General features: G+C 44.4%; 1 protein-coding gene across 2 annotated transcripts in view; it reads right to left on the bottom strand.

Moving 5' to 3' along the window:
* Clic5 (chloride intracellular channel 5) overlaps positions 1–26,667 on the bottom strand; it is a 145,408-nt gene that overhangs the window by 77,398 nt on the left and 41,343 nt on the right. Inside the window, exon 1 of one of the 2 annotated variants that reach the window (NM_172621.2) lies at positions 13,811–14,200. The exons of the other annotated variant lie outside the window; for it this stretch is intronic. Coding sequence (NP_766209.1) covers positions 13,811–13,873 — 63 coding nt within the window. The 5' untranslated portion in view covers positions 13,874–14,200. Of the gene's footprint in view, positions 1–13,810; positions 14,201–26,667 lie in introns of those variants that run through there. 2 annotated transcript variants of the gene reach the window in all.

Below are 26,667 nucleotides of genomic sequence, written 5' to 3'. Positions count from 1 at the left end.
AGACAATCAGCAACAGCCTGATGTCTCTCTCCTTTAGTTACTGAGACAAATCCCAAAGACACCATGGTTCCTGACTTTCCTGTTCTGGCTAGCACAACCCGAGACTGCCCCTCCCTTTTTTTTAACCTGTGGTGCTCTCAGGGCCTTTACTCAGTGATAGTGTTAGGAAGCATTGGTGCACATCTGGGAGAGATGATGTAGCACAAACAAGCTATCTATCTCCATAGCAACCTCCCAAATTGGCCTCTTAAGAGACAGTAACTGGGACAAGGATTTCCCTCTCTCTCATTCCAGGTAATGGGCTTTCTTCCAGGCACTGCTCAGAGCACATTTTCCCTCCTCCACCTTTTGTGCTCTTTCTATAGTTGAATTCTTGGTTTGTTCTCCCTCATTGATGCCTAATGATGAGGAGAAGTGGCAAACATTATTGTAAGGTTCATAGAGTTCAGGGAAGCCAACTACACCAAGCATAGGTGGCCATGACCGTGACGCTACAGCAACCTTCCTATGCAGGTGGCTTTTCATAATCAGTCAATTCAGTGACATCAGTAGGGGCTGGTGAACCATGGCCAGATAATTAAGCACCTCTCTCTTGGAATGTCTCAGTTGTTCAGAGATGCCTCATGACTTGCTAGGGGATGACCTGCATTCCCCTCAAATTCAAATGTTGAAACTTTACCTTGAATAGCATTAGGAGATAGGAATTTGGGGAGAAATTTAGGTCAGGAGAGAGCCTCTAGGGATGGCCATCCCATCAGTTGAGAATACAATCCAAGCATGCCGATTGTGAACCAGAAAGCAGACCCTCACCAGGCATCTAATCTGCCAGTGCCTTTACCTTGGACTTCCAACTTCCCCAGTACTAACCAATACAGTTCTCTTGTTTATAAGCTCTCTAGTTCATCATCTGTGTTAGGACCCTTACTCACAGGCCCATCTACCTTCCAAACAACCTCTAGAGAGAGATAATGCTCTTAGCCCTAACCAACCGTAGGTCTTACCTCTTAGGGAACACAGCCTGGTATTTGTCTCCAGCCTTGATTCACACAACCCCACCACCCATCTAGCCCATTCCATTTATTTTCTTCCTGCCTGTCATTGCTTCATCTCTTTTACCAACTCACTCCATGCCTCCTCCTTCCCTCTGTTAATGCACCTTACTTATTTCTTCCTACCCTCTCCATGTGCTTTCCTCTGGGGAATGCCTTTCTTCAATCATAGCTCTAAGAAGTCCAAATCCAAAGCCCTGACCCTGATGACCCTGGATCTTGATTCCAGTTGTCAGGCACTGTCATGAGGGTTTATATACAATTGGGCAATTGCCCTGCCCATGTTTCAAATGAAACTCCTTTGAAATCGCCCTGTTTTCATGACCAACAACTGTCTTCCTCACAGCCCTAGTTTTACTGTAGATTCATAGTGTTTCAGCACGGAAGTTACCTTAAAGCTTAATGAATTGATTTCCACTCCGTGCACTACACGGGCACCACCGTAGACTGTGATGTCAAGCACATTACATGATGCCATCATTTCCAAATGACAACTCATCTCCCAAATAAGAATTCACCATGTTATTATGAGGTTTTGATGCTCCTCATGTGCTGCACAGGCCTCTTCTGGACACTCTTCCACAGTTTCCCACAGCACCCTTGGCCATTAAAATCTACTTGGGTATAGAAAGACTTCTAATAAGACTTCTTCAGTGTTGAACTTGCTTCAAGGCTCCCCTTGCTTTCTTGTGGCCATGCCCACAGAAGCAATGACACAACAGCAGCTTTCTCTTCCATCCACACAGCACACACTCCAGAGTCTTGGACTGAGACTATCTGCTCAGAGCTGGCCACACTAGAGGATTTCTAGAGATTAGTGCAAATAGGAAAAGAAAAAGATATGGTTTTATGGTTGCTGATCCCACTGCATAGAAGAGCAACATGGTAGAGCAGAACCAGGATCCAGGTCTTCTGTCCATGACTTTATTAGTGTCTTAATGCATCACACAACATGGCAGATAAGCCTTTCTAACCACAAGCACACACTTCTAGTGATTTCCATTGCCCACAAGGGATCACTGTCAAACATGATCCCTCATCTTGTTGTTCTTTATGGCTTATCTCCAACAGCAACCATTGTCCTGCAGGCCCTGTTCCTGTACAGCCTGGTACAACCCTGGGTCCTGAATTGTTTCATCCTGCTTGCCTATCCCAGCCACCTAAGTTGTGATCATGCCTCAAGATTCAACAATGCGGGTCTCAATCCCTCCCAGATTGCTCCCAGGGTCACCCCCAACAAAGTCACCCTGGTTCCTCCATCTGCAACCCTCAACCTGCATCCTGTCACATCCTGTGATGTGTTTGCATTGCTGCTCCCTCACTGCATGTTCCTCCCAGACTGCTGTGATCACCTCTGTTTTGAACTCCTCCCTTACTTCCCTTCTGCTTTCAGACTCTGGCACAGATAGTACTTCATAAACAGCTTTGCCAACTGCTTAATCCATCATCTGAAATGCCCCAATAGCCTAACTCCTCAAAATCTTTACGTAGCTAATATCTCCCACTTGCCTGACTTTTAAAAATGCTTGTCACTTCTGTATTGCTAAGAAAAATTATAAGAGAAGAAGAGAAAATGTGGGGGAAGGGGGATAGCCAAAGCATTCCTCTCTTTCCTGGTTTAGCTGAGGCCAAAGTGGGGTTCACACTAATGAGCATATTTGCCTTTGCCTCCTACATCCTGTGAAATGCAGGCTTCAGCAGGGGCTGGCTTTCATTTTTGCCCTTTTGATCTCCCATGGGCTCATTTAGTCCCTCTTGGCCAGATTTGAGCCACTGCTTCTTCATCTTTGATGAACCACAAAATGACCTCAGGGTGGAGAACTTTGCAAGGAAACAGTTGCCTCTTCTCGGCCTCCCTAAATCTAAGTCTAATGGGAGAAGGACTGAGGAAGAAGACACGGAGAAAATCTACAGGAATATCCATACCTCCAAGGCTGAGGCCCTCTGTTTTCATCAGGACTACAACGATAAGTAAAATCTCTGGACTTCCCTTTCCCTGTTAACAGTGCTAGAGGGTGCTTCTAGAGCTCTCTCTCTCTCTCTCTCTCTCTCTCTCTCTCTCTCTCTCTCTCTCTCTCTCTCTCTCTGTCTCTCTCTCTCTCTCTTTCTCTCTCTCTCTAATAAAGCTCTTATATCAGTTCTGATAGAAAAATCTTATTTGTCCTTAAATAACTTCACATCTTGGAACTCAAATCATCTTTCGAGGAAAAAATATACATTTCTAACCTCCCCAGAGTCTGCCAGAGGCATTGAGATCTTCAGTATGTAGAACAGGTTTCTTCTGGGTTCCTGTTTGGCAAGAGACCTTTTCCACACCCACAGCTTTAGGAAGCTCGTGTCTGTTTGTGTTTTAGAGCTTCTGCACCTATCTGAGGGGCGTGGAAATGGAGTGGGGAAATACAAAGAGTAAACCAGGAAACCTTCAGAAACAAAGGGCCTAGACTCCAAGGTTTTCTTTCTCACCGCCAAAGGGTCAAAGTTACAAACAGTTCTCAAGTGATACTGGGAGACTCTTCCCAGAGCCCAGAGACAGCAATTGGGAAATGGAGCAGAACCCTGAAATCCCTGAAGCAGCCATGTGGAAGCTCTGTTGAATGAGGGATCAACTTCCAGAAAGAATCAACTCTGAGAATCAATGAAGGGTGAGGATACCCCTACTCCAGTGACACCAACCAAACCCTTTAGACAATGGCCTCTCTTTGGTGAAATGCCAGGCCAATCAGAAGACTGAGATGTAGGAATGGCTACCCTGTGGGCCAGCTGCTTGGTCTGTGCCACAGCTCCATCAAGGAGACAAGGTGGCGAGTAAGAGTAAGCGATGGCTTCCTGTACCATCCAAGGGGAAGGGGTGCAAAGGTGTTGTCTTTGATGTTTGCCTTACACAGAGTTTGCAGAGGAAGCCCTGGTTACCCAAATTTATACACAGCAAAACAAACCCATTGCTGTTATTAGCACCACAGTGATTAAAAGGGAGGAAGGAAAGAAAGAAGGAAGGAAAGGAAAATAAAGGAAGGGAGAGAGGAAGGAAGAAAACTATGATCTAGGGTATCACACTTTTCTGTGGCTATAGGCTTAGCACCTGACATCTCAAAGAGAAGCAAGAATAAAAAGCTTTCAATCTAACTACTAATCTAACTTCATTGACTTTGACCCAGCTATACAAAGCCAGTAGACAGCCAAAGACAGAATGCAGGTCTGCAGGGAGGGAGAAGCTGATGCCACTGATATGGGATTTCTGCCCCCTGTAAACCCATGGTCACCCCATACTCTGCCATAGCACCAGAGATGGACATCGTTCAACCATTGGCTACCTGGAAACGAATCACTGATGGTGGACATAGACATTAAGTATTGGGATACCGAGAGTAAATCCTGACGCCTGCCAGAAAACCAGATAGGCTGCCTAAAGACCTTCTCCTCCCTCTTTCTATATTCCAGTCCTGCAATTTCACCCCTGGTGCTGCAGTGGATTATCAAATGCAGCCCCCTTTCACTTTGCTCAGAGATCCTGTGATTCACACAAACCATTCCCTCTTAATCTCCCTCCACTCATCCCTGTATCCCAGCCTCCAATACCAGAATCATCCCAAACCCAGATGCCTAGGCTCCAGTGTAAAAAACACAACCAATAAAAGGCAGGGCGGGCGTATGTCTCCATTAGAGCCCTGCTATCCTACCACAGCAGACCATGTATATTTCAACATAGCTGAAGTACAAGGAAAAGATCTTAAAACTAACTGTATGAAAATGAGAGAGGTCATTAAAGAGGGAATGAATTAACCCCTTAAAGGAAGCCAGGAGAAAACACAAACAATGGGAGGAAATGAATAAGCCAAGAAAATGCAAATAAACAGCTGAAGGAAACCCTTAAGGCTGTTCAAGACTTAACAATGGCAATAGAAGCAATAAAGGAAACACAAACTGAGGACATTCAGGAGGAAAAGTTTAGGAATTCGAACAGGAATCACAGAAGAAAGCTTCATCAACATAATACAAGAGATAGAAAAGAGAATCTCAGAAATTGAAGATATGATAGGATAAATAGATGCATCAATCAAAGAAAGTATTAAACATAAAAATTCATGAGACAAAACATCCAGGAAATCTGGGACACCATGAAAAAAACAAACCTAAGAATAATAGGAATAAAAAAGGAGGATGAGAAGGAGGAGGAAGATGAGAAGGAGGAGAGGGAGGTGGAGGAGGAGGGAGAGGAGGAGGAGGAAGCAGAGGAGGGGGAGAGGAGGAGGAGGAAGCAGAGGAGGGGGAGAGGAGGAGGAGGAAGCAGAGGAGGGGGAGAGGAGGAGGAGGAGGAAGTGGAGAAGGGGGAGGAGAAGGAAGGGGAGGAGGAGGAGGCCCAACTCAAAGGACAGGGAAATATTTTCAACAAAATTTTACAAGAAAAACTTCCTAACCTAAAGAAGGAGATGCCTTAAAAGGTATAAAAAGCATATAGACCACCAAATAGTTTGGACCAGAAAAGAAAGTTCCATTTCCATATAATAATCAAAACAACAAACATATTAAACAAGAATATTAAAAGCTACAAGGAAAAGGAGAAAGTACAATGCATACAAAGGCAGACCTATTAGAATTACACCTGGCTTTTCAATGGAGATTCTCAAAGCTGGAAGAGCCTGGACAGATGTGTTCCAGAATCTAGGAGACCACAGATGCCAGGTCAGACTACTAACCCAGCAAAATTTTCAATCACCCATAAATAAATAAAATAAGTTATTCTGTGAAAAAAGTCAAATTTAAATTATAGCTACAAATCTAACACTACAAAATGTGCTTGAAGGAAACTTCCAACCTAAGGAGGTTAACTATACCATAAAAACACAGGAAATAAATAAACTTCACACCAGCAAAACTAAAAGAAAGGAAACACACACACACACACACACACACACACACACACACACACACACTACACCACCACCACACCACCACCACCACTACCATTAACACCAACAAAATAACAGGAATCAACAACCAATAATCATTGGTATCTCTCAATATCAATGGACTCCATTCCCCAATAAAAAGACAGAGACTAAAAGAGTGAATGTGGAAAAATGATCTATCCTACTGCCAACAGGAAACATACCTCAACATCAAGGATAGACATTACCTCATGGTCTAGGGTTGGAAAAAGATATGCCAAGCAAATGGACCTCAGAAGCAAGATGGTGTAGCCATTTTAATATCTAAAAGACTTCAAATCAAAACCAATCAAAAGAGATGAGGAAGGACACTACATACTCATCAAAGGAAAAATCCACCCAAATGATATTTCAGTTCTTAATATCTATGCCCCAAACACAAGGGGCACTAAGTTTGTAAAAGAAATATTGCTACAGTTTAACTTATATATTGACACTCACACTGGTAGTGAGACACCTCAATATTCAACTCTCTCCAATGGACAGGTCTTCCCAACAAAAACTTAACAGAGAAGTACTGGGGCTAACAAACATTATAAACCAAGTCGACCAATGTATTTACAGAACATTTCACTCAAACATTTCACACCTCAGCACCTCATAGAACTTTCCCCAAAATTGATCACATACACGTACTCATACACAAGCCAAGTCTCAACAGATACAAAAACAGTTGAAATAGCTCTATTCGTCCATCCTTATCAGACCTCTATGGATTAAAGCTGGATATCAACAACAGAAAAAGAAACATTAGTGCTGCTCTAACTGGATATTTACATGCAGAAGAATGCAAATAGATCCATATTTATTACCCTACACAAAACTCAAATCCATGTGAATCAAAGACCTCAACATAAAATCAGTTATCCTGATAGGAGAGAACGTGGAGAATAGCCTTTAAACACATTGGCATGGGAGACAGCTTTCGGGACAGAACACTAACAGCACAGGTACTAAAATTAACAATAAATAAATAGGACCTCGTGAAACTAAAAAGTTTCTAAGGCAAAGGACACCATCAGACAAAGTGGCAGCCTATGGTATTGGAAGAGATTTTCACCAACTCCACATCTGAAAGAGGACTAATATCCAAGTGATATAAAGAATTCAAAAAACTAGACTTTGAAAAACCAAATAATCTAATTTTAAAAATGGGGCACAAATCTAAACACAATATTCTCAATGGAGGAATCTCAAATGGCTGAGAAACACTTAACTGTCAGAAGGGCTAAGATCAATAACACAAGAGAGAGCTCATGCCAGAGAGAATGTAGATCAAGGAGAACACTACTTCATTGCTTGTGGGAGTGCAAACTTGTACAGCCACTATGAAAATCAATATGATGATTCCTCAAAAATGGGGAATGAATCTACCTCAAGGCCCAGTTATACCACTCTTAGACATATACCCAAAGGACACACCATCCTGCCATAGGGACACTTGCTCAACCATGTTCATTGTGTTTATTAATAACATAAACTTAAAACAACCTAGATGCCCCTCAGTGGAAGAATGGATAAACAAAATGTGGTGGTAATTTCACACTACAGGTATTACTCAGTTGTTGTTGTTGCTTAAGTGATACCATGAAATTTTCAGGCAAATACATGGAACTGGAAAAAATATCATCACTAGTGAGGTTACCCAGATCTGGAAAGACAAATACAGTATCTATTCACTTGTAAATGGATATTAGATGTTAAGATAAAGACAACCAAGCCACAATTCACAGACCCAGAGAGGTTAGGTAATGAGGAGGGCTCCAGGGGGTGAGGAGGGAGGCCTGCATGGATCTCCCTGGAAATGGGAAATGGAATAGATTTTACGGGTGGAGTGGGGCTGGTGGAGACAGAATCAGGAGCAAGCAGGTTGTGAGGAGAGGTGTAAGAAGCTGAACTGGTGTCTACACAGAGCACTCGCCCCTATGTTCAACCCCTATGTGCAGGAGCGTACTCTGCAGGCTAACAAAAGAGACTGGTGGATACCAATCCAAGTTTCAGAACTTTTGACCTACAATCTGTCCTGCCTGCAAAATATACTAGGGCAATTGTGACACAGGACATGTGGGAGTAGTCAACCAATGTCTGATTTGACTCAGGGCCTACTCTCCAAGAAGGAACCCTTACCTAACACTGTTTGGGTAACCAAGAATCTGAGACTAGATAGCCCAGAGACCTAGGGTAAAACCAAACACAACCGATCTTTAAAAACAAACCAATAAAATGATTCCTAATGATATTCTGCTATACTCACAGACCAGTGCCTTATTCAGTCATCATCAGAGAAGATTCGTTGAGAAAAAATAAAAATAAAAGTGGTCATAACCCTGGGATATGAAGAAAGAGAATCCAAGTAGTTAGTGAGGTGAAGGGAAGACTAAAAGAAGGCTGAGGAGATGGTTCAGTCAACAAATGCCTATACTATGCAAGCTTTGAGGTGTGAGTTGAGACCCCCAGGCATCTAGGTAAAAAGGCTGATATAGTGCATATCTGAAACTCCATGCTGGTCGGGGCAGAGATAAGCACATTCCTGGAACTGGCTGGATGAGCTCCAGGCTCATTGAGAGACCCTTTCTTGAAGGATAAGGTAGAGAATAATCGAAGAAGACATCTCTGAGCTACACATGCATGTGCACACATGTACATATTCACCAGCATACATGCACACACAGCTCATGAAATAACTTATGCTTAATCTGAGCCACCCAAAGGGACCAGGCCATCAGAACACAGTAGCTGATGGTGGCTATTCAGGAATACCAGGAGGCTCCATCCTGCCTGTTCTGGAAACCAGAAGATCACACTCATGACTTGACTGAAGCTCTGCTCCACTGTCAGAGCTTTTGGGGTCCCTGGTAAAGAGAACAACTAGTCATTTCCACCAGACAATCAGAAGGATTGTTTTATTCTCTCACCGCACACACATGGTGTTGATAACTATTTGACTAGCCACACCCACGCATGGACTGTTCTAGAGTTCTGTGGAGAGATTTCCTAACCAGCCCATCAGTGCATGTTAATTGAGTTGAGCTTTCTATCCACAGCCCTCCTGACACACAGAGTTAACTACGCAGTGAGGATTTTAACATACACTGCTTCAGCGGTAGCAGGAGCTGCCTGCTCTGCACCTATCCCTGGCTGTTCAGAAGGCCTGCATACTAGAGTCACCCCAGGGTAGCAATGAAAAGACTGCTCTGGGCTCTGCCCAAGGGGACTGATGCCACCAGCCTGGGGCATGTCCCAGCACAAGAGATTTTAACTCTCCCTAAGTGGATTGCTCATGTCAGCCCCCGAGTTTGAGAATCCATAGCTCTAGCCCCAAGAAATGACTGTAGGGGACTTGTTCACTAAGATTTCTCATCTCTTTGGTACCTTTCTGTATCTGGGATCTAGGGTGGGACTGAGAGTGGAGGAAGGTCATGACCTAGCCTGCTCAGAATGTCCCGTGAGTGTCCCCTCAAATTGCTTTCTGTTTTACTTTGATTCCCTTGCTCTCTATTCTTTATTTCACCAAGCCACACTCACTTCCTCCTCTAACCTGGTGCCCTCCCTTTATGATCAAAGTCCAAGCTACAGATGATCTCACCCTTTCTCAAAATATCCCTGCAAGAGAGGAGGAAGCCAAACCTCTGCTCTCCAAGGGAAGTCAGGGACACACAGATCCAGCTGAGGCTCTATCTGCCAAGCATGCCACTAACAGGAAGGTGGAAGATAAGGCGTCTGTAGGCATCTTCAATGCGCAGCACTTTTACCTGTATGTCCCTGTAGAACTTGCACAGCAAGTTGGTGGTGACTGCACCTGCCTAACCAGAATACCGCACATCCACACAATCCTGGTCACATCTGTTCTTTCAAGCTAAGCTCCAGATACAGTTCCCTTCGCTCTCCAAGTATCGTGGCTTGGACAATGGATTGTTAGTATCACTGTTATTAGTTACAAACATATTTTGGCTAAAGAAGATTCTGGAAGTGGGGTTCAGAGTCATCTTGCTCTTGGAGGGAGGCAAAGAGATGAGTTGGGTGCAAGTTTTATGTAACATCTGAGAGCCTAACGTCAAAAAAAAAAAAAAAAAAAAAAAACCCAAGCAAGCAAACAAACAAAAAATAGACAAGAGGCTTACAATGAAACTCAGTTGATAGAGTATTTGCCTAGCAAGCATGAAATCCTAGATTTGACCTTCAGTAGCAAGTATATTGGACATGGTGCCACATTCCTTAGCACTGGAAATTAGGAAGGATTAGGAAATAAGCCTTGTCTGCTATCAAACCTAGAAGTTTGGGAGAAAGAAGACATCCAGAGACCTGTCCGCTTCCATGCCATGCTGTGCTTGCAGGAAGAAATTCTCAGATGCCCAAAGCCCTGCCTGCCGCCACCACCACCACCACCACCACCACCACCACCACCACCACCACCACCACTATTTGGTGCAGAAAAGGGAAGACATTCATAGACCAGCCAGCTGTCATGCCACACAAGAAGGCTATAGACAATTACAGATCCACTTGCTGCCATGCCATGTGTCAAGGAGAGAGGAAGTCACCCAGAGGCCAGCTGGCCATGTGTCCTATCTATAGCAGGAACCACTACAATCAATGTGCAAGTGTGTAGTGGACAGATGGGAGAGAAAGAGAAGCAGAATAGCTTGAGCCTAGTGAAGAGAGGTGGAACTGGGGACATGAGGAAGGAGAGGAATAGCCTGTTGTGAGTAGCCAGCCCAGATGTCTGAGGCCATGGTGAAGTCTTAACAGTGCTGCTACTGAGAGCCATGTCTAGGTCCATGGCTATGCAGTGGCAGGGGTCAGTGTAGCTGTGCATGGTCCACATTGTCACTAGAGACCATGGGGATGACTATTTTCTGATTTTCTAGGCAGCTACCTAGAACCACATGAATGCCCAGGGACTGTTTAAAAAAAAAAAAAGGAAATCAAGGTCATTTGGGGAGTTCAAGTCTAGCCTGGGCTACATGATATGCCAGTAAATGAAGAGAACAAGGACTGGCATCTTAGCATTTGAGCAGGGCATTTCCCACACCCTTTTTGAGCGCAGGCTTGCTCAGTGGCATCATGACACTAATCCCCCCCCCCTTTTTCTTTCCTGAGCTACTGGAAGGGAGCAGACTTCAGCTCACCAATGGCTGTGACTATAATATTGGAAGGTCCCGTGGGGTCATAATTAACTGTTTTCTTCATTTTACATAGGAGTGAAATAATCTTCATGAATAAAGATGGGACGCTCCAGTGAGTGAGACAAGCTCTCGCTGCACTTCACATGCCCTAGGACGCTGCCGTGTATCTACTGCAGTAGACACAGATGAGCGCTTCACGTGCCCTAGGATGCTGCCAGGTATCACTGCTGTCTCACTGCAGTAGACACAGATGAGAAGTACTGTGCATGGCAGGGCAGCACGAGTCTGTGAGACTCACAGGACAATAGTTTAGATGGGCAGACCCAGTGTTGTACTGAGCAGGGGAGGGCTGGTCTTTAACAGGCTGTTGAAAATGACCCACATCATGGCTCCGGGTAGGGCATCCTCTACCTGAGTTTCTTCATAAGAACCAACCAATCCTCTCCTTCAGAAAACACCTCTGCTACCCAACACCAGATGCCAGAGACTTTCTTTCGATGGGAATCCAAAATGGAGGCCCTGCAGATTTGGGGGAAAGTCTGATTCTACAAGTGAGCCAGAATCCTGCTCCTCTATAATGACACCATTGGAGGCTCAGAGAAGCACCCTCACCTCACACACAGGTTATTCAAGGCATGGTTTCTCAGTATAGCTCTGGCTGTCTTGGAACTTGCTCTGTAGACCAGGCTGGCCTGGAACTCAGAGATCTGCCGGCCACTGCCTCCGGTGTGCTAGGATTAAAGGCGTGCGCCACCGCTGCCCGGCTGACCCAGCTTTTGTGTTTCCCCTGTGGTCATAACAGTAACCAGAAGCTCAAAAATGAGGATGGGCATCGAAAACATCTCTGCCATCAATCTGGTCTCAGAGCCACAAAGGCTCTTACTATGTGCTTTTCTTTAAGTGAGCAGGTGGGTGACAGCACGGGCATTCTAGAACTCTTTTGGGGGCCACTTGGGCTGTGGAGTAAGCGTTTTCATACAAGTAGACAAAATCTCCGAACGCTGCCAACGTGAAATTCCAAAGACACAGGTAGAATTGGTCTCCACGCTTAGTGCAGGGCAAAGGGCTCCTTTGGCTCAAAAGAACCAATTTGTGTCTGAAATATCGCTCAGGGAACCTGACACTTGAAGCTCCTACTCCCAGGGAACCTGAGTAAGCCCAAGACTGGCTCTCAAGGAAAGCGGCAAGGTTTTCTGAACGCAGCATCCAATCACCCTCCCTGCTATGGGCCTGGGCACCCAGGCCCCCACGGCCCCATCCTGCTCAGACTGGGAGGCGATCTAGCCTTGTTCTTACCTAGGTCTGCCAGCACACCCAAAACTGCTGCCTGGAGATTAGCAACATCACTTTGTAGACATAAAATAGGTTGCAACAGATTATCTATATTAAACTTTCAATATGTATATTGAATTGTGTGTGTGTGTGTGTGTGTGTGTGTGTGTGTGTGTGTGTGTGTGTGTGTTTCAAAAGTGTCAGAGAAGAGAAGATTGTTATTCGGGTTTACACAAACTTAAACCCTTCTGCTGAAGTCTATTCAACTCGTTTAGAAACAGGTGGTTTAAGCAAATTAACACCTTTCTGCTTCCAGGTTATGTGCACGACCTTTAGACCCAGTGTGTTTTCAGCGCTCTGCACTCTATTCTTGGAAAACAGCACTAGAGGATTTTATTCCCATTTGTGAAAGCCCTAGGTAATCAGGCAGTAGAGTTCGCCCCTCCCCCAAGGTCCTGGCGACTCTGCAGCCCAGCCCAGGGCTGCTTTCCTCCGCCTCAGGTTTCCCGGGTTCTGCTTCTGCAGTGTCCCAGCAAGGAGGGCTGATCAAATGTTTCTGCCTACACCTGCGGACCCGGCCTCCAGTCTCCCGCAGCTTGCAAAAGAAAAAACATTAGAGCTGCTGTCTGGTGTCTGCTACTGCTCAGGGGAGCGCCCAAGAAGCAGGGGGGCGCTTAATTTGGTTCTGCAAGAAGCTGTTGCTTTGCAGCCCAAGTCGAAACTGACAGGTCCCCTGGTTACCTGAGACGGTCCTGTAGAGTCATAATGACAGTGATAATAACAGCAGGGAACTGGGTGTTCATTTTTTTCTCTCCTCTACAAGTCACAAAGCAAGAAAATAGCTTTGTGGCCTTCGCTTTTATTTTAGTGTTTCTGAGTAAAACAAGAGAGGGTGGGTACTAGAAAATGCTGTTTTTGTTGTGCCAAAGAGGATCTCTCTCTCTCTCTCTCTCTCTCTCTCTCTCTCTCTCTCTCTCTCTCTCTCTCTCTCTCTCCCTCCCTCTCTCCCTCCCTTCCTCCCTCCCTCCCTCCCCCCCCCCCTCCGCTAAAGAAGAAAAGTTTACTAGTCTAGCCAGATTCCCCTGTCCCTATATCTGGAGACATCTTTCAACTTGGCCAAGATCCCTTCCCTTGGAGCTCAGGATCTGCTCTTCCCTCCGAGCTCAGGATGAGGGACGGCAACCTGTCCTACAATGTTTGGTAGACTACGGGTTAACTCTTCAAGAAGACAGCCACCTGCCAGATCGAAACTCACACCCTTCTCCGGAAGCCCCTGGCAGAAAGGCCACCGGCAGGACCAGGAGGGCGCTGGACTGTGCTCCCTAGGGAGGGTCTCAAGTCCCAGAGGGACCTGCGTCCTGACACTTGAGATCTCCTCATCTCCAGCCCGGGAGGAGGCCCGCGAATGCCGACCTACCTTCACGAAGAGCTCGATCTCGGGGTCCCTGTCGTCCCCATTAGTTGTCGCTGAGTCCGTCATGCCGTTGGCGCCCCGGACCACGGTCCCGGGCCGGAGAGGCGCCACCTCTGCAGCACTTCAGGCTCCTGCTCACAGCGGGGGCCTCTCTTTTGCACGGTGTTTAATGTTTTCTTTTTTTAAGACTACCAGTTTCTCATCAATTTCTCCAAGCAAGGACAGCGATGCCTGAGAGATCAGAGTCCCAGGTGTCACGCGGAAAGAGAGGACTCCAAGAGCCAGCAGGGGGCTAAAAGGAAAAGCGAGCTAAGGGATTGACAACAGGTCCCAAGAGCAACAAGTGCCTGACTGCTGGGAGGTGTCACAGGATCCGAGACTGTCAGCGATCCCGCGCCGCTGCCGCGGGTGCGCCCAAAATAGACCACGGCCGCGGGGCGGGGTCAGTCCGGGCGGGGACTGGAGGGAGGGGGACACCCTGGGAACTCAGCATTCGTTGGGCCCAGTCACATAGGAGACCCCTCAGTGTACGAGCTCAGACAGAGCTAAGAATGTTCTGAAGGTCATGAGGGACAGAAAGAGTGGTGTACAGAAGATGATTTTCAAGGTTTGTTTTTTTTTTTTATTTTTAAATTTTTGTTTTTTAATGAAGAGGTTCAGTTAGTCCATCAAAATCACGCACTTACAATAGCGTGGAGCGAAGAAAAGATCCTGAATTCGCTGAGCTTGCCATTTTTGCTCTGTGCAAGTGGAGAGGGAGTGGGCCAGGAGCAGGGGAGAGGCTGAGGGGTGAGCCAACCAGTAAGGTGCTGGAGTCAGAGATCTGCAGCTTTCAACTTTGTGGGGTTTTCATTCCCTTGCTTGGTTTTATTCTCCTCTGCTTTCTTATTCTCTCTCTCTCCCTCCTCCCTGTCTCCCCTCACCTCCTTCTCCTCTTCCTGGTCCTGCTCCTCCTTCTCTCTCTGCCTCTGTCTCTGATTCTGTCTCTGATTCTGTCTCTGATTCTGTCTCTGATTCTGTCTCTGTCTCTGTCTCTCTCTCTCTCTCTCAGAGAGAGAGAGACAGAGACAGAGAGAGAGAGAGAGAGAGAGAGAGAGAGAGAGAGAGAGAGAGAATTCTATAGCATAGGCTGGCTTTGGCCTTAAACTCACTATGTAACTGAGACTGGTTTGGAATTCCTCATTCTCCTATCTCAAAACCTTCTAAGTGCTGCTTACAGGTGTAGGTCACCACATCCAGCTTTCTCTTTCTCTTTCTCTTTCTCTTTCTCTTTCTCTTTCTCTTTCTCTTTCTCTTTCTCTTTCTCTTTCTCTTTCTCTTTCTCTTTCTCTTTCTCTTCCTCTTCCTCTTCCTCTTTCTTTCTCTTTCTCTTTCTCTTCCTCTTCCTCTTTCCCTTTCTTCCTTTCTTTCCTTCTTTCTTTCAGAACTATGATACAGATATACTGTGCTCACATCCTGTAAGCATAGCTCAATGTATTTTCACCAGCTGCTACCAGCACTAGATGAAGGAATAAAATATTGACTTCTTGCTCTTTTTTTTTTCTTCTGCTTTTCCACTCACCCAAGGTAACCATGACTCAGACTTGAAATAGTCTAAAGTGAGAGTTAGGGTTGGTAGGTTGAAGCTACTAACGCTGGTTTCTTTCAACCATAATGGCATTGGACACATTTCCCATAGATATAGACTTTGGTAGAGGTGTTGTTAAATCACGGAATATAAGAAGGTTCTTGATAAATATTCTCTCATGCTTTTCTGAAGTTCTTTCCTCCCCTGCCCCCACATTCCCACCTCTTATTTCTTTTTTACAAGTAGTTGCAGAGCTGGGGAGATGCTCCGGATGTGAAGTGCATGTCAGGCAAGCAAGAGGCCTTGAGCTGGGAACTCCATCAACTCAATTGGGCAGGCTTGGTGGCTTGGCTCGGCTCCCAGGCCTCTGGAGGTGGAGACTAAGCAGATTCTGGGTTCAGGTGAAAGACCTTGTGTCCATACAAAATAGAGAAAGCAATCAAAGGTGTTTTAATCATTTTAAATGGTGCTATTAGCCTGGCTTTATAAAAGTAAAGAAACTGAAGCATGGAGTACTTAAGAAACTTGACTCTATTCCTCAACCCAGGAAATGGTAGAGTCAGAATTTGGATACAGATAATTGATACTTCAGCAACTACTCAACTAACTCAACTAACTGATTTTTTTTTTCACTTTGTGAACACTACACTGAGAGAAGTGCAGGTCTGGTTGTAATCTTTGAAATTAAAATCCACTTCAGTGAGGCAGTAACAGAAGGGAGGAACTGCAAGGGTGTCACATGAATGAGGAAGATGTAGGATATGGGTCTGAGTTTGGATTTGAACTGTCTGCCAGTTGCCCATGTCCTAAAGACTTGGATCCAGCCATGACACCATTGGAACCTCTAAGAGGCGGGACCTAGCAGTAGGAGACAGTTGGGCCACTGGGGCCATCCTCTCAAAGGGAATTGCCTTAGTTACTTTTCTAGTGATGTGAGGAGACACCAGGGCCAAGTCATCTCATTTTAAAAAGCACTTAACTAGGAGCTTCCTTACAGAGGGTGAGTCCATGACTTCATGGCAGGAAGCATGGCAGCAAGCAGGCAAGCATGGTGCGGAGGAAGTAACTAAAAGCTTACATCTTAGCCACAAATTTTAAGCAGAGATAAATGGAGACTGGACCTGGCATGGGCTTCTGCATCCTCAAACCTCACCCCCAGGGACAGCCACATTTTGTATTATAAGGCCACACCTCCTCCAACAAAGCCACACCTCCTCCAACAAGCCACACCTCCTCCAACAAGCCACACCTCCTATAACAAGGCCACACCTCCCAGTCCTTGCCCAAACAGTTCTACCAACTTGGGGCCAAGCATTTAAACATAAGAGCTTATGGAAGCCATTCCCATTCGAACTCCCAAAGGAGTTAAGGAGCTATGCCTGTCCCTTTCTTTTTGCTATCTAAGAGGTAAATGCCTCTCTCCACACAAGTTCCTGCCATTATGTATAGTATAACCACAGACCATAAGCAATGAGGCCAATTGATCGTGGACTATAGAACTTTGAAAACTGAACCCAAATAAACCTTTCTTCTTTTTAAGTTGATCATCTCAGGTATTTTGTCATGGCAGAAAAAGTGGACTAGCACAGAGGTGTTCCATGGAATGGCATGCACAGAGACTACTTAACACAGTTGGGATGAGAAGAAGAAAAGGCTACGTGGCTCAAGTTGATTTGGATGAAACTCCCTGGTCATCTATCTGATGGGCAGATGAAGAAAGCACGGTGTTGCCCACCATTCACAGACTCCAAGCTCAAGAATCTCATTGTAACGTAAAAAGCATCACCACGGCTGCACGCAACCCTTTGGGCTCCTTAGCACTTAATCAAGGAGAGGTGCAATTACTCTTCCTTGCTTTCAGGCTCACATCAGCTAAGCCTTTAGACAGGCAGCCACCTCACAGCTGAAACTCTGCAGCAGTGGCCACACACTCGAGGGAAGGACCAAGGTGACAAAAGGAGCCTGGAGCCTTCACTGCGGGATGATGCAACCTCATGGCTTCTGTGCACTGAAGTGTAGAGAATATTTTTAGTATCACTATAGTAAGTGCAAACAGAATTATAGGAGCAAAAAGTCTTGGAAGTTCCTTTTAATGAAAAGTCCTTTCTAGGAACTTTAGATGGTCTTCTTGCCTTAGATTTAAGCAATGTGTGAGGTGACCTTCCTTTCTAGACCTCAAACCTGCTAACCCATTAAGCACAACGAATCTGCTTTTTATTTCCTTGACATATGGAAAAACAGGAAACTTTGGTTTATTAACATTTCTAGAAATCATCACATTTGAATATCCCTACAAAGAATTATGTTTATATACAGTAAACCATTTATGTGTGTGAGTGTGTGTTTGTGTGTATGTGTGTCAGAGAGAAAGAGAGAGAGAGAGAGAGAGAGAGAGAGAGAGAGAGAGAGAGAGAGAGAGAGAGAGAGACTTGAGTGTGAGTACACACAGCACACAGAGCTGGAGTTAGGCATTTGACATGGGTGCTGGGAACTGAACCCAGGTTCTCAGCAAGAACAGAAAACACTCTTAACTGCTGAGCCATCTCTCCAGCCTCTTATGCACCTTGCTAGTCTCCACCTCACATTGGGTTTGTCCATCAACTAATTTTGCACACAGTTTTAATATTAGATCCACAGTATGACTGATGTAAAGGCTGTAGCTTTATACCCAATGCTGCAAAGCCAAGTCACTTAGAATCAAGTATTACTCTGACCATCAGAAACACTTTCCTTCTCATTTTAGCACATAGCTTTATAAGCCCAGTACAAATTTTAGATTAACCTTTATCAGTAAAGAATTGCAAAAACGCTTTCAGTATTTAATCTGGCTGTCACTCATGCTAAAACTGTAACCAAAGAGAGAGGAGACTAGCATGGCCAAGAGAAGGCTGATATGAAGGTCTGTGTAATACCTGCATTCTTGCATGACTATTGAAGGGAAAAATACAGCATATCTAATAGAAAGTTTGTATATTAAAGTTTTATTACTATGAAAAATACTACACAAGGAGCAGAAGGTAAAGGAATTTGTGTAGTAGTAAAGTTTATATAATTAAGTTGAAATGCTAAAGTATTCATTGTAAGTGTAAGAAAAGTTAGGCATACTTATTGCAAGCTCCAAATAAAAACCTACATTTTAAACAAAAGTATGTAGTAGAAAAGCAGATCAGGTCTGGAGAGATGGCTCAACAGTTAAGCGAGTATACTGTTCCTCCAGAGGATCCAAATTCAACTCCTACCACTCACATCACATGGCTCACAACTTCCTGTGACTGCTGCTCTGGGAGCTCCGATACCTTTGGCCTCTGAGGTAACTGCACTCATGTGCACAATATCCGCCAACAGACATGCACATGATTTAAAACAAATCTTTAAAAAACACGCAGATAGAAAAGCTGGAGAAATAGTTTGGAAGTTTAGAGAACTTATGCTAGCAGGGACCTGGATTTGAGTCCAGGCACACGCATGGTGGCTCATAACTATCCCTAACATATACGTGATGTGCATTTGTACCCGTAAAATCAGATAGAGACCAATAGTAATTTACATGCCTGCCTAAGTGGATCTAATCACAATAATTAAGAGATAGAAATTTTGGAGCTAAATAAAATGAGCATGACAAGTGAAGTCCCAATTGTATACAGTTATAGAGCCACTTTGAGCATAATGATATTAATAAGTTAAGACCACAAAAATTTAGAATATAAGCTTATCATACAAATCATGATAAGAAGAAAGTTCTATTACTGTCAATCAAGTCAGACTACAAAGCAAAGGAACTATTCAAGATAACAGAGATAACTTGACAGCTTTACACTGTTAACATGCATGGATTCTTCTGGGTAATTATCAACAGAATACATATCATTCTCGAGTTTGCAAGGAAAATTCACCAAAAGAACATATTCTAGTCAACGAAAAAAGAAATGTAATTTAATTTAATTTAAAAAGAAAACATTGAAAAGACACAGAAAGAAATAATAGAACATGATTTAAAACCAGAGTTTGTTAAAAAACAAAGACAAACAAACAAACAAAGACATAAAAGAAAAATGAAAAAAGAAGAGACAAAAATGAAAAAATCCACAAAACTGATTGCTCAAACCCATCTGGATTTTTGCCAAGAACAAGAGAGATGGTATGTTACCAAAATCAGATATGAAAAATGGGGCCATCCGATCAGTGACCAGCCCAACTTGGGATCCATCCCATGGGCAGGCACCAAACCTGACTCTATTATTAATACTGTGTTGTGCTTGCAGACAGGGGCTTATCGTGGCTGCCCTCTGAGAGGTTCTACCAGCAGCTGACTGAAAGAGATGCTTACAGACAACCATTGGACTGAGGTTGGGACCTTGTGGGAAGCCACATATGCCATTACAAGGTGGCACTGGCTACCGCTGGCCACCACGCATAAATCTGGGTAAACAACCAATGTGTACATATGCAGTAAAGTTTTTCACTAAGTCACTGCCTGGCCAGGGCATGATAATGAGGCTCCATGAGATACTGAGAGAGAATCACCAATCAGATGAGAGACATGCAAATGAGGTATGATAATGAGGCTCTGTGAGGTACTAAGAGAGTATAACCAATCAGATGAGAGACATGCAAATGAGGTTGAATGCATAACCAATCCGGGTATGAGACATGCCTCTCCTAGGCCTATATAAGCAGCACCAGTTCTGGGCTCGGGGGTCTTGCCTACGCAGTCAATGCTCCCCCAATAAACGAGTTGCAGAAGGATCCTGTTGTGGCATCTGCTTTGCTGGTGAGTTGGGCACGCACATGACCTCTATGGAAGAGTTGGGGGAAGGATTGAAGAAGCTGAAGGGGATGGCAACCCCATAGGAAGACCAACAATGTCAACTAACCTGGAATCCAGGGAGCTACCAACCAAAAAAAACAAAAAAAAAAACAAAAAAACAAAAAAAAAAAACCACCAACCAAAGAGTATACAAGGGCTGGTCTGATTACCCCAGTCCCCTGCATATATGTAGCAGAGAACTGACTGGTCTGGCCTCAGTGGGAGATGTGCCTAATCCTTTAGAAACTTGATACCCCAAGGAAGAGGAAAAGGGGAAGGAGAAGGGGGGGGACTTCTGGGAGGGAGGACTGGAAGGGTGCAAAAATAAAAGCATGTAATGATCAAAAAGAAAAAAGAAAGAAAGAAAGAAAAGGAAAAAGAAAAGAAAAGAAAACGGCCCATCACTTTCATAGATGTGAGAACACAGGAATGCTTCAAGAGGCTGCACCTAAGTTACTTCCACAAAATGGATAAATTCTTGAATGATAAAAACTAACAAACTCACTCTCAAAAGAAAAAGAGGATCACCTGACAGATAACTCCTTCCTTATCTATTAAATGTATTCTGTTCTAACTCGAGAACCCTACAAGTCAGTAGCCGAGAACCTTGAGGCCCGGGTGTTTCATTAACAAACAGGCAAACGATATGAACAGACAGGTTACCAAACAAGTAAACTCGAAAGTACACTTATTCCCTGGAGATACAGGGGTTGAAAGAGAGATGCTACAATGTGTCGGCTAGAAAGGCTGACACAGGCACTTAGGAAAACCTCCTGTTCTAGCAAGAAGTTAGCTACAAGTCTCAACTTCCAGTGCCTTTCTGCATTGCAGTTTGGAAATGTTATATGATGTCAAGCCTGTGCTTTCTGGGTCTTCCCAGTTCTCTGGCATGGCATGACTCTAGAGAAGTGCAAATCCCTGTCGACCTAGAACCTTTAGAGTGAATGTTTCCATGGTATTATTTATAATGATCCCAAACTGGAACAATGGCTAAATGAATCAACGGATTGTCCTATGCTCAAACAATGGCAGTGGGGGTGGGGGTGGGGGGTGGGGAAGCTAGTAAGAGTTGTGTACTTGCATAAACACGCATAAATCTTAACTGAACAATGCGAAGTGAAAGAAAGCTGGTCTCCAAAGGCTACACACTGTCCAGCTTCGTTTGTGTGACAATCTAGAGACGTGGAGAGTGGGAGAAAACCGGTGGCAGGTCACAGTTGGATGGGGGAGGATTCGGTTGCTAAGAGATTCCAGGAAAGAGTTTTCTGAGGTGCTGAAACTGATAATCCTGTCTGTTCTGGTGGTCACAAACATTTCTGTATGTGTTAAAATCTACAGAACTGCATGCCCACCAAAACGAATGTTCTCTGTGTAAAGTGATCAAGGTTCATGAACAACTTCAAGAACTATAAAGTCAGGGCTGGGAGGACAGTTTGGTCAGTAATGTATTTGCCCTATAAGCAGGAGGACCTGAACTTGGTGTCCATAACCCATGTAATTTTTAAAAAGCCAGGCATGGTGGCACCATATACTTGGAATTAGAGCACTTGGAAGGTGAAAATGGGGATCCCTGGAACTTACAGGCTGTCCAGCCTTGCTTAAGTGGCAATAAGCAAAGATTGCCAAGGTGGAAGTCTCCTGAGAAGCAATGCCAACCTCACCCCTGCGTTTGAAGCCGCCATCTTGTTTCCATATCCTTCTTTCCCTGCACCCTTTCCCTAAATCTTATCACATCATTAACATCAGAAATGCAAAAACAAACTCCTGAAACGGAAATTAAAACCAGATAAACCAGAAGGAAGGAAGCTCTGAGCTCTGTATATAAAAAAGATATGCATGATCACAACATACGTTGCCACAGTAAACATTTCCCTTCCAAAGAAAGCAAAAGTGGGCGTAGAAGAGAGGAAAGATGGGACCCAGTCAAAAGCAAAACCGCAAGGAAAATGTGAAATCTAGTAACTCCATGTCTGGTCTCTGGGGCATGGAGTGCCATGGTGTGTACTCAGGACTGGACACAGCCAGAAAGCCCGTGCCCCAGGCTGAGTGCTGAACTCATCTGTCCCCGGAACCTCAGGGAAGGAACACAGCATAGACAAACCGTTGGCTTCACTGTAACAGGAATGGCCTCTCAGCAGCCCTCTGGAGTTCCGGTCCCACTCTCAGTGAGCTCACTCTTAACCGTCTGGCATTCCAATCATCATCCTGCCGTTCAGAGCTTATGCCAGGATCTCTCACAGAGTTTTGCTTATAGCATCACCCAGTATCTTCTGCCCGTATCCTCAACTTTTCCCACGATCTTTCTACAGAGCAGTTCGAAAGCCTTTGGAACCAATGCTCAGGCATAGTCTACAGCAAGGACTCCATCTCTCTAGTTTTCGTTCTTATCACACTGACAAATCACTCGAGGAAAACAGCTCAACTGAGGAAAACTTTATATTCATTTTCTAGTTAGTTAGTTAGTTAGTTAGTTAGTTAGTTAGTTAGAGATAAAGTCTCATGTATCCCAACTGGCCTCAAACTTACTATTCATCTGAGGCTGGGCATGACCTCCCAGCCCTCCTGCTTTGGCCTTCTGTCTTAATTAGGGTGTTACTGCTGTGAACAGACACCATGACCATATTTAATTGGGGCTGGCTTACAGGTGCAGAGATTCAGTCCATTATCATCAAGGCAGGAATGTGGTAGCATCCAGGCAGGCATGGCGCAGGAGGAGCTGAGAGTTCTACATCTTCATCTGAAGGCTGCTATTGGAAGACTGACTTCCAGGCAGCTGGGGTGAGGGTCTTAAGCCCACACCTACAGTGACACACCTACTCCAACAAGGCCAGACTTCCTAATAGTACCACTCTCTGGGCCAAGCAGATACAAACCATCACACCTTCCCTAGGCTGAATCATGAGCATTTGTTTTGACTTTTGGTTCCTGAGATCTCAGCTCTTCGTGGAGTGGGTATGACCAATCAATACATCAACATTAGATGTACAATCGATCACTGAGAACTGGAGCCTCTTTTATCCACAGCTTCTCCCTCTCTTTGGGTTCTACCCTCCCATCGGCAAAATGAACATCACACTATGGCATTTTTACAAATCCTAATTTAAACTAAAACATGAAAAAGGTTTGCATAATAATAATAATAATAATAATAATAATAATAATAATAATAATAATAAAACATAGGTAACATTTACTAAGATTCTGCCGTGTGCTGGGAGTTCTGGATCCCTTACTAGCTTCGTCATCTCTGTAATAGCCCAGTGATGGGGTGTTATTGGTCCCATTTCACAAGTGAAGAAACCAAGTCTTAGAAAGGCTGAATAACTTGCCTGGAAATTACTAATAGCAGAGCTGATTCCCCGGCCAGCTGCCGCCATGAGACTGGAAGCCAGTACTCATCCATCCTGGGACTAGTGTGTTTTATAGGAAGAAGCAAATGCCCATGGACACACAGGCAAGCGGTTCAAAGGAACAGGGTCTCTGGTTTCCTTGGTTACCCACACCTCTTCCATCCATTGTCCTTTAGGTTTCTGGGGAGCTTCGGGAATGAACAGGTGGCTAATGTGGCCAGCTCCGGGACTTTCATCAGGGATGTGTTTGACATCATGTTTCCTTCTGTTGACCCAAGATGAGTAGAACAGGACTAGAAAGCTGTGATTCTATCCTATCCCCACAAGGCCGGGCTGACTGAGAGCAATGTTGACAGAAAACAAGGGCTGAGATATGGGGGTACAAGAGAGGTGGGGAGCCCATGTGTTCCTGTGCCATTGGAGTGACTGGGTCACAAGGTGACTAGAACCTCAAATCTCTAGAATCTTCTCTCCTAGAGATCAGCAAGTTTTTTGTTGTTGTTGTTGTTGTTTTGTTGTTGTTGTTTTTGTTTGTTTGTTTGTTGTTTTTTGTTTTTTTTGTTTTGTTTTTTTTTTTTTTTGGTCTCAGACCACCTCACACTTCCTAGTGCTCACAGCTTGAGATTTAGCTCAGGCTCAGAATGTAGGTAGAACAAAGAGGACTTTGGTGTGAGAAGTTCCCTGTGATATAAGAGACCTCCCCGTGGGCAGGGGAAGCTATTATCAAGTAGACATGAGCCAACAGTGGAGTGATACACTTTAAAAATGGACTAGATTCTGGTGTTTGAAATAATATTTTTTTAAAGTTCCAGATTTTCACAAAAATGCCACGTTGTCTTTGGAGGCTCATAAAAGACAAAACAAAAGTAAAAAATGTGTTCAGAAACTGCCAGAATTCCAGAGAGGTGCTGTGTATGGAGCTACAGTGATTGCAGGTAGTTGAAGACTAGAATACTACAGATATAAAATACTATCTTATGACTTGATTGTTTTTTAAAGCAGACAGAGCACCTTTCAGTATAATGAAAAGGTCAAAAACCGGAATCCAGAAACTCCAAAGACTTTAGAGACCTGGAGTGTGGTCATCCATACTCACTGAGCCTCAGTTTCCCTATCTATAAAATGGGGATGAGAGACCCCGGAGTTAGGTCATTTCCAGCTGTTATCTTTATTTGTAACACAATCCACTCCTACAGATGTGAGCAACAGTGTCAACGTCCTTTCAAGGACCTCTAGGAACAAGTGTATATTTAAGTCTATTTCCTTCTCCCATTTATCTCTTTACACAGACATTCCTCCCTAGGTTTCCTTAGAAAGGCAATAAAACTCTGTGTGTGCTTTTCCCTTTGGCAGTGAGGCAAACACTAAGAAAATACAAAAATATGTGGAGGAGGTAAAATATGTCGTAGAAGGTTCTGGTCTATCCCTCCCTGGGGTGACAGCTTTCTCTCTATTCTGTCGTATTCTTTATTCACTTGTGCAATTCAGAACTGAATTGCCTGGAAGCTTAGTCTTACCCCTGGGAGATCCGAGCATATCACCTTGAATTACTTCCATTTCCCTTTTCCAGGGAGAAGGTAGAAAAATTTCCAAATATCTTAGTTGGGTTTGAAATTCAAAATTTCCTGGATAGGGACCTGTGTTCAATGCTGGGGCTCAATTTACAGGAATATCACAGCTCTGCCAGCAATGAACTCATAGCCCTCCCATCCCCCAAAGCATTTGGCATGGTGCCCCTGTACGCCACGGCTAGCCATGTCGATGTGGTATGTTTTTTAGGAGAATACAAAAATGAAGCCATGGGATGGAGGGGAGAGGCTCATTTGTTCCCCTTTTCCATCACTGGGAGATGTAGTGATTGGATACAGAGCAGCCTTCTCACTAACAGGTCCACTTGCATTGAGGTGTCACTGTGAAATTACCATATTCACACACACTTATTGTTGGCCTATTAACTGTCAGATACAATTGGCAATGAGGGAGATACGTTGGGAAAGGAAGGAGTCCTGGCCAACCTGTGCATGGTGAGTCTTGGCCATCCTCCTTGGGGTAGACATGACATGCGCAGGATAGAGCAAGTGATAAGTAAGCGTGAAGTGTGATCAAGCCTAGTGAGGAACTTCAGGAGGCAGATCATCATCAGGGAGAGGAGGGCACCTCCTGTGCAGTGAGGTCTTTGGGGAAAGCCTCAAAGCTGAGGGGAAGCCAGTCCTTTGAAGACTACAGGGAAAAGAGATGGGAACCATGTGTATGAGGATAGTGGAGTGGGAGAGAGTGTTCCACGGTAGAGCTACTGAAGGGTCCACTTTCACTCCTTCACTGTCTAGTGAAGGGGGCTTTATGTAGTGGGGTCACACTTTCTCCCTTTCCTGTGTAATTGCATCATGGATAGCCTTTGTGATTTCATCTCATCTTTAGTTACAATCTGTCCAGAAATTTTCATTCTGTGGGACCTTTCTAGCATAACCAAAAGTGTCGTTTACGATGAATACATGTCAACTTTCATCGCATCATTTAGAGGAAAGGATTCCTGGACTGTCTTGACACTATTTCTAGTGCATCTTCAGTCATATACACCTTGCCACAAAAAAAAGCGTGATGCAGTGGTTGGCTCAGTGAAGTAAAGCCCTTGCCATGTGAGACTAAATTAGCTCTGGTGGCTTGTATCTGTATTCCAGGGCTCCTGCAATGACCTGGGAGGCAGAGACAGGAGAATTGCTCAGAAGCTTGCAGGCCAATCAGCCTGGAAGATATGACAGAGGAGCAGACAAAACAAGGAACTTCCTCAAAGCAATGTAGAAAGCAAAGATGGACTCCCCAAGCTAGCCTCTGACCAATGCGTGTGTGTCTTGTGGCACATGGATACCTGCTACTCATCCACTTCCTGAGAGAGAGGGAGAGAGAGAAAGAGAGAGAGATTGCTTATAAATTTTAAATTTTGTGCAGGAATATGCTTAAAGTTTAAGCTTGCAATTCAACACTCTTCTGTGACACCTTTGCAGTACAATTTTTTCTCTAAAGATCCCTCCATATTCTGTCCTGCTTAACAGCTGCAGGGACACCATTGGTTTGAACTTATGGAGAAAGAGAATCCCCTGTGGGAGATTGATGTTGAGTCTAAGTGATGTCATGTTAT

Source organism: Mus musculus, chromosome 17 (assembly GCF_000001635.26).
Source record: "Mus musculus strain C57BL/6J chromosome 17, GRCm38.p6 C57BL/6J".
Taxonomy (NCBI): Eukaryota; Metazoa; Chordata; class Mammalia; order Rodentia; family Muridae; genus Mus; species Mus musculus.
This window is presented reverse-complemented; position numbering and strand designations above follow the sequence as displayed.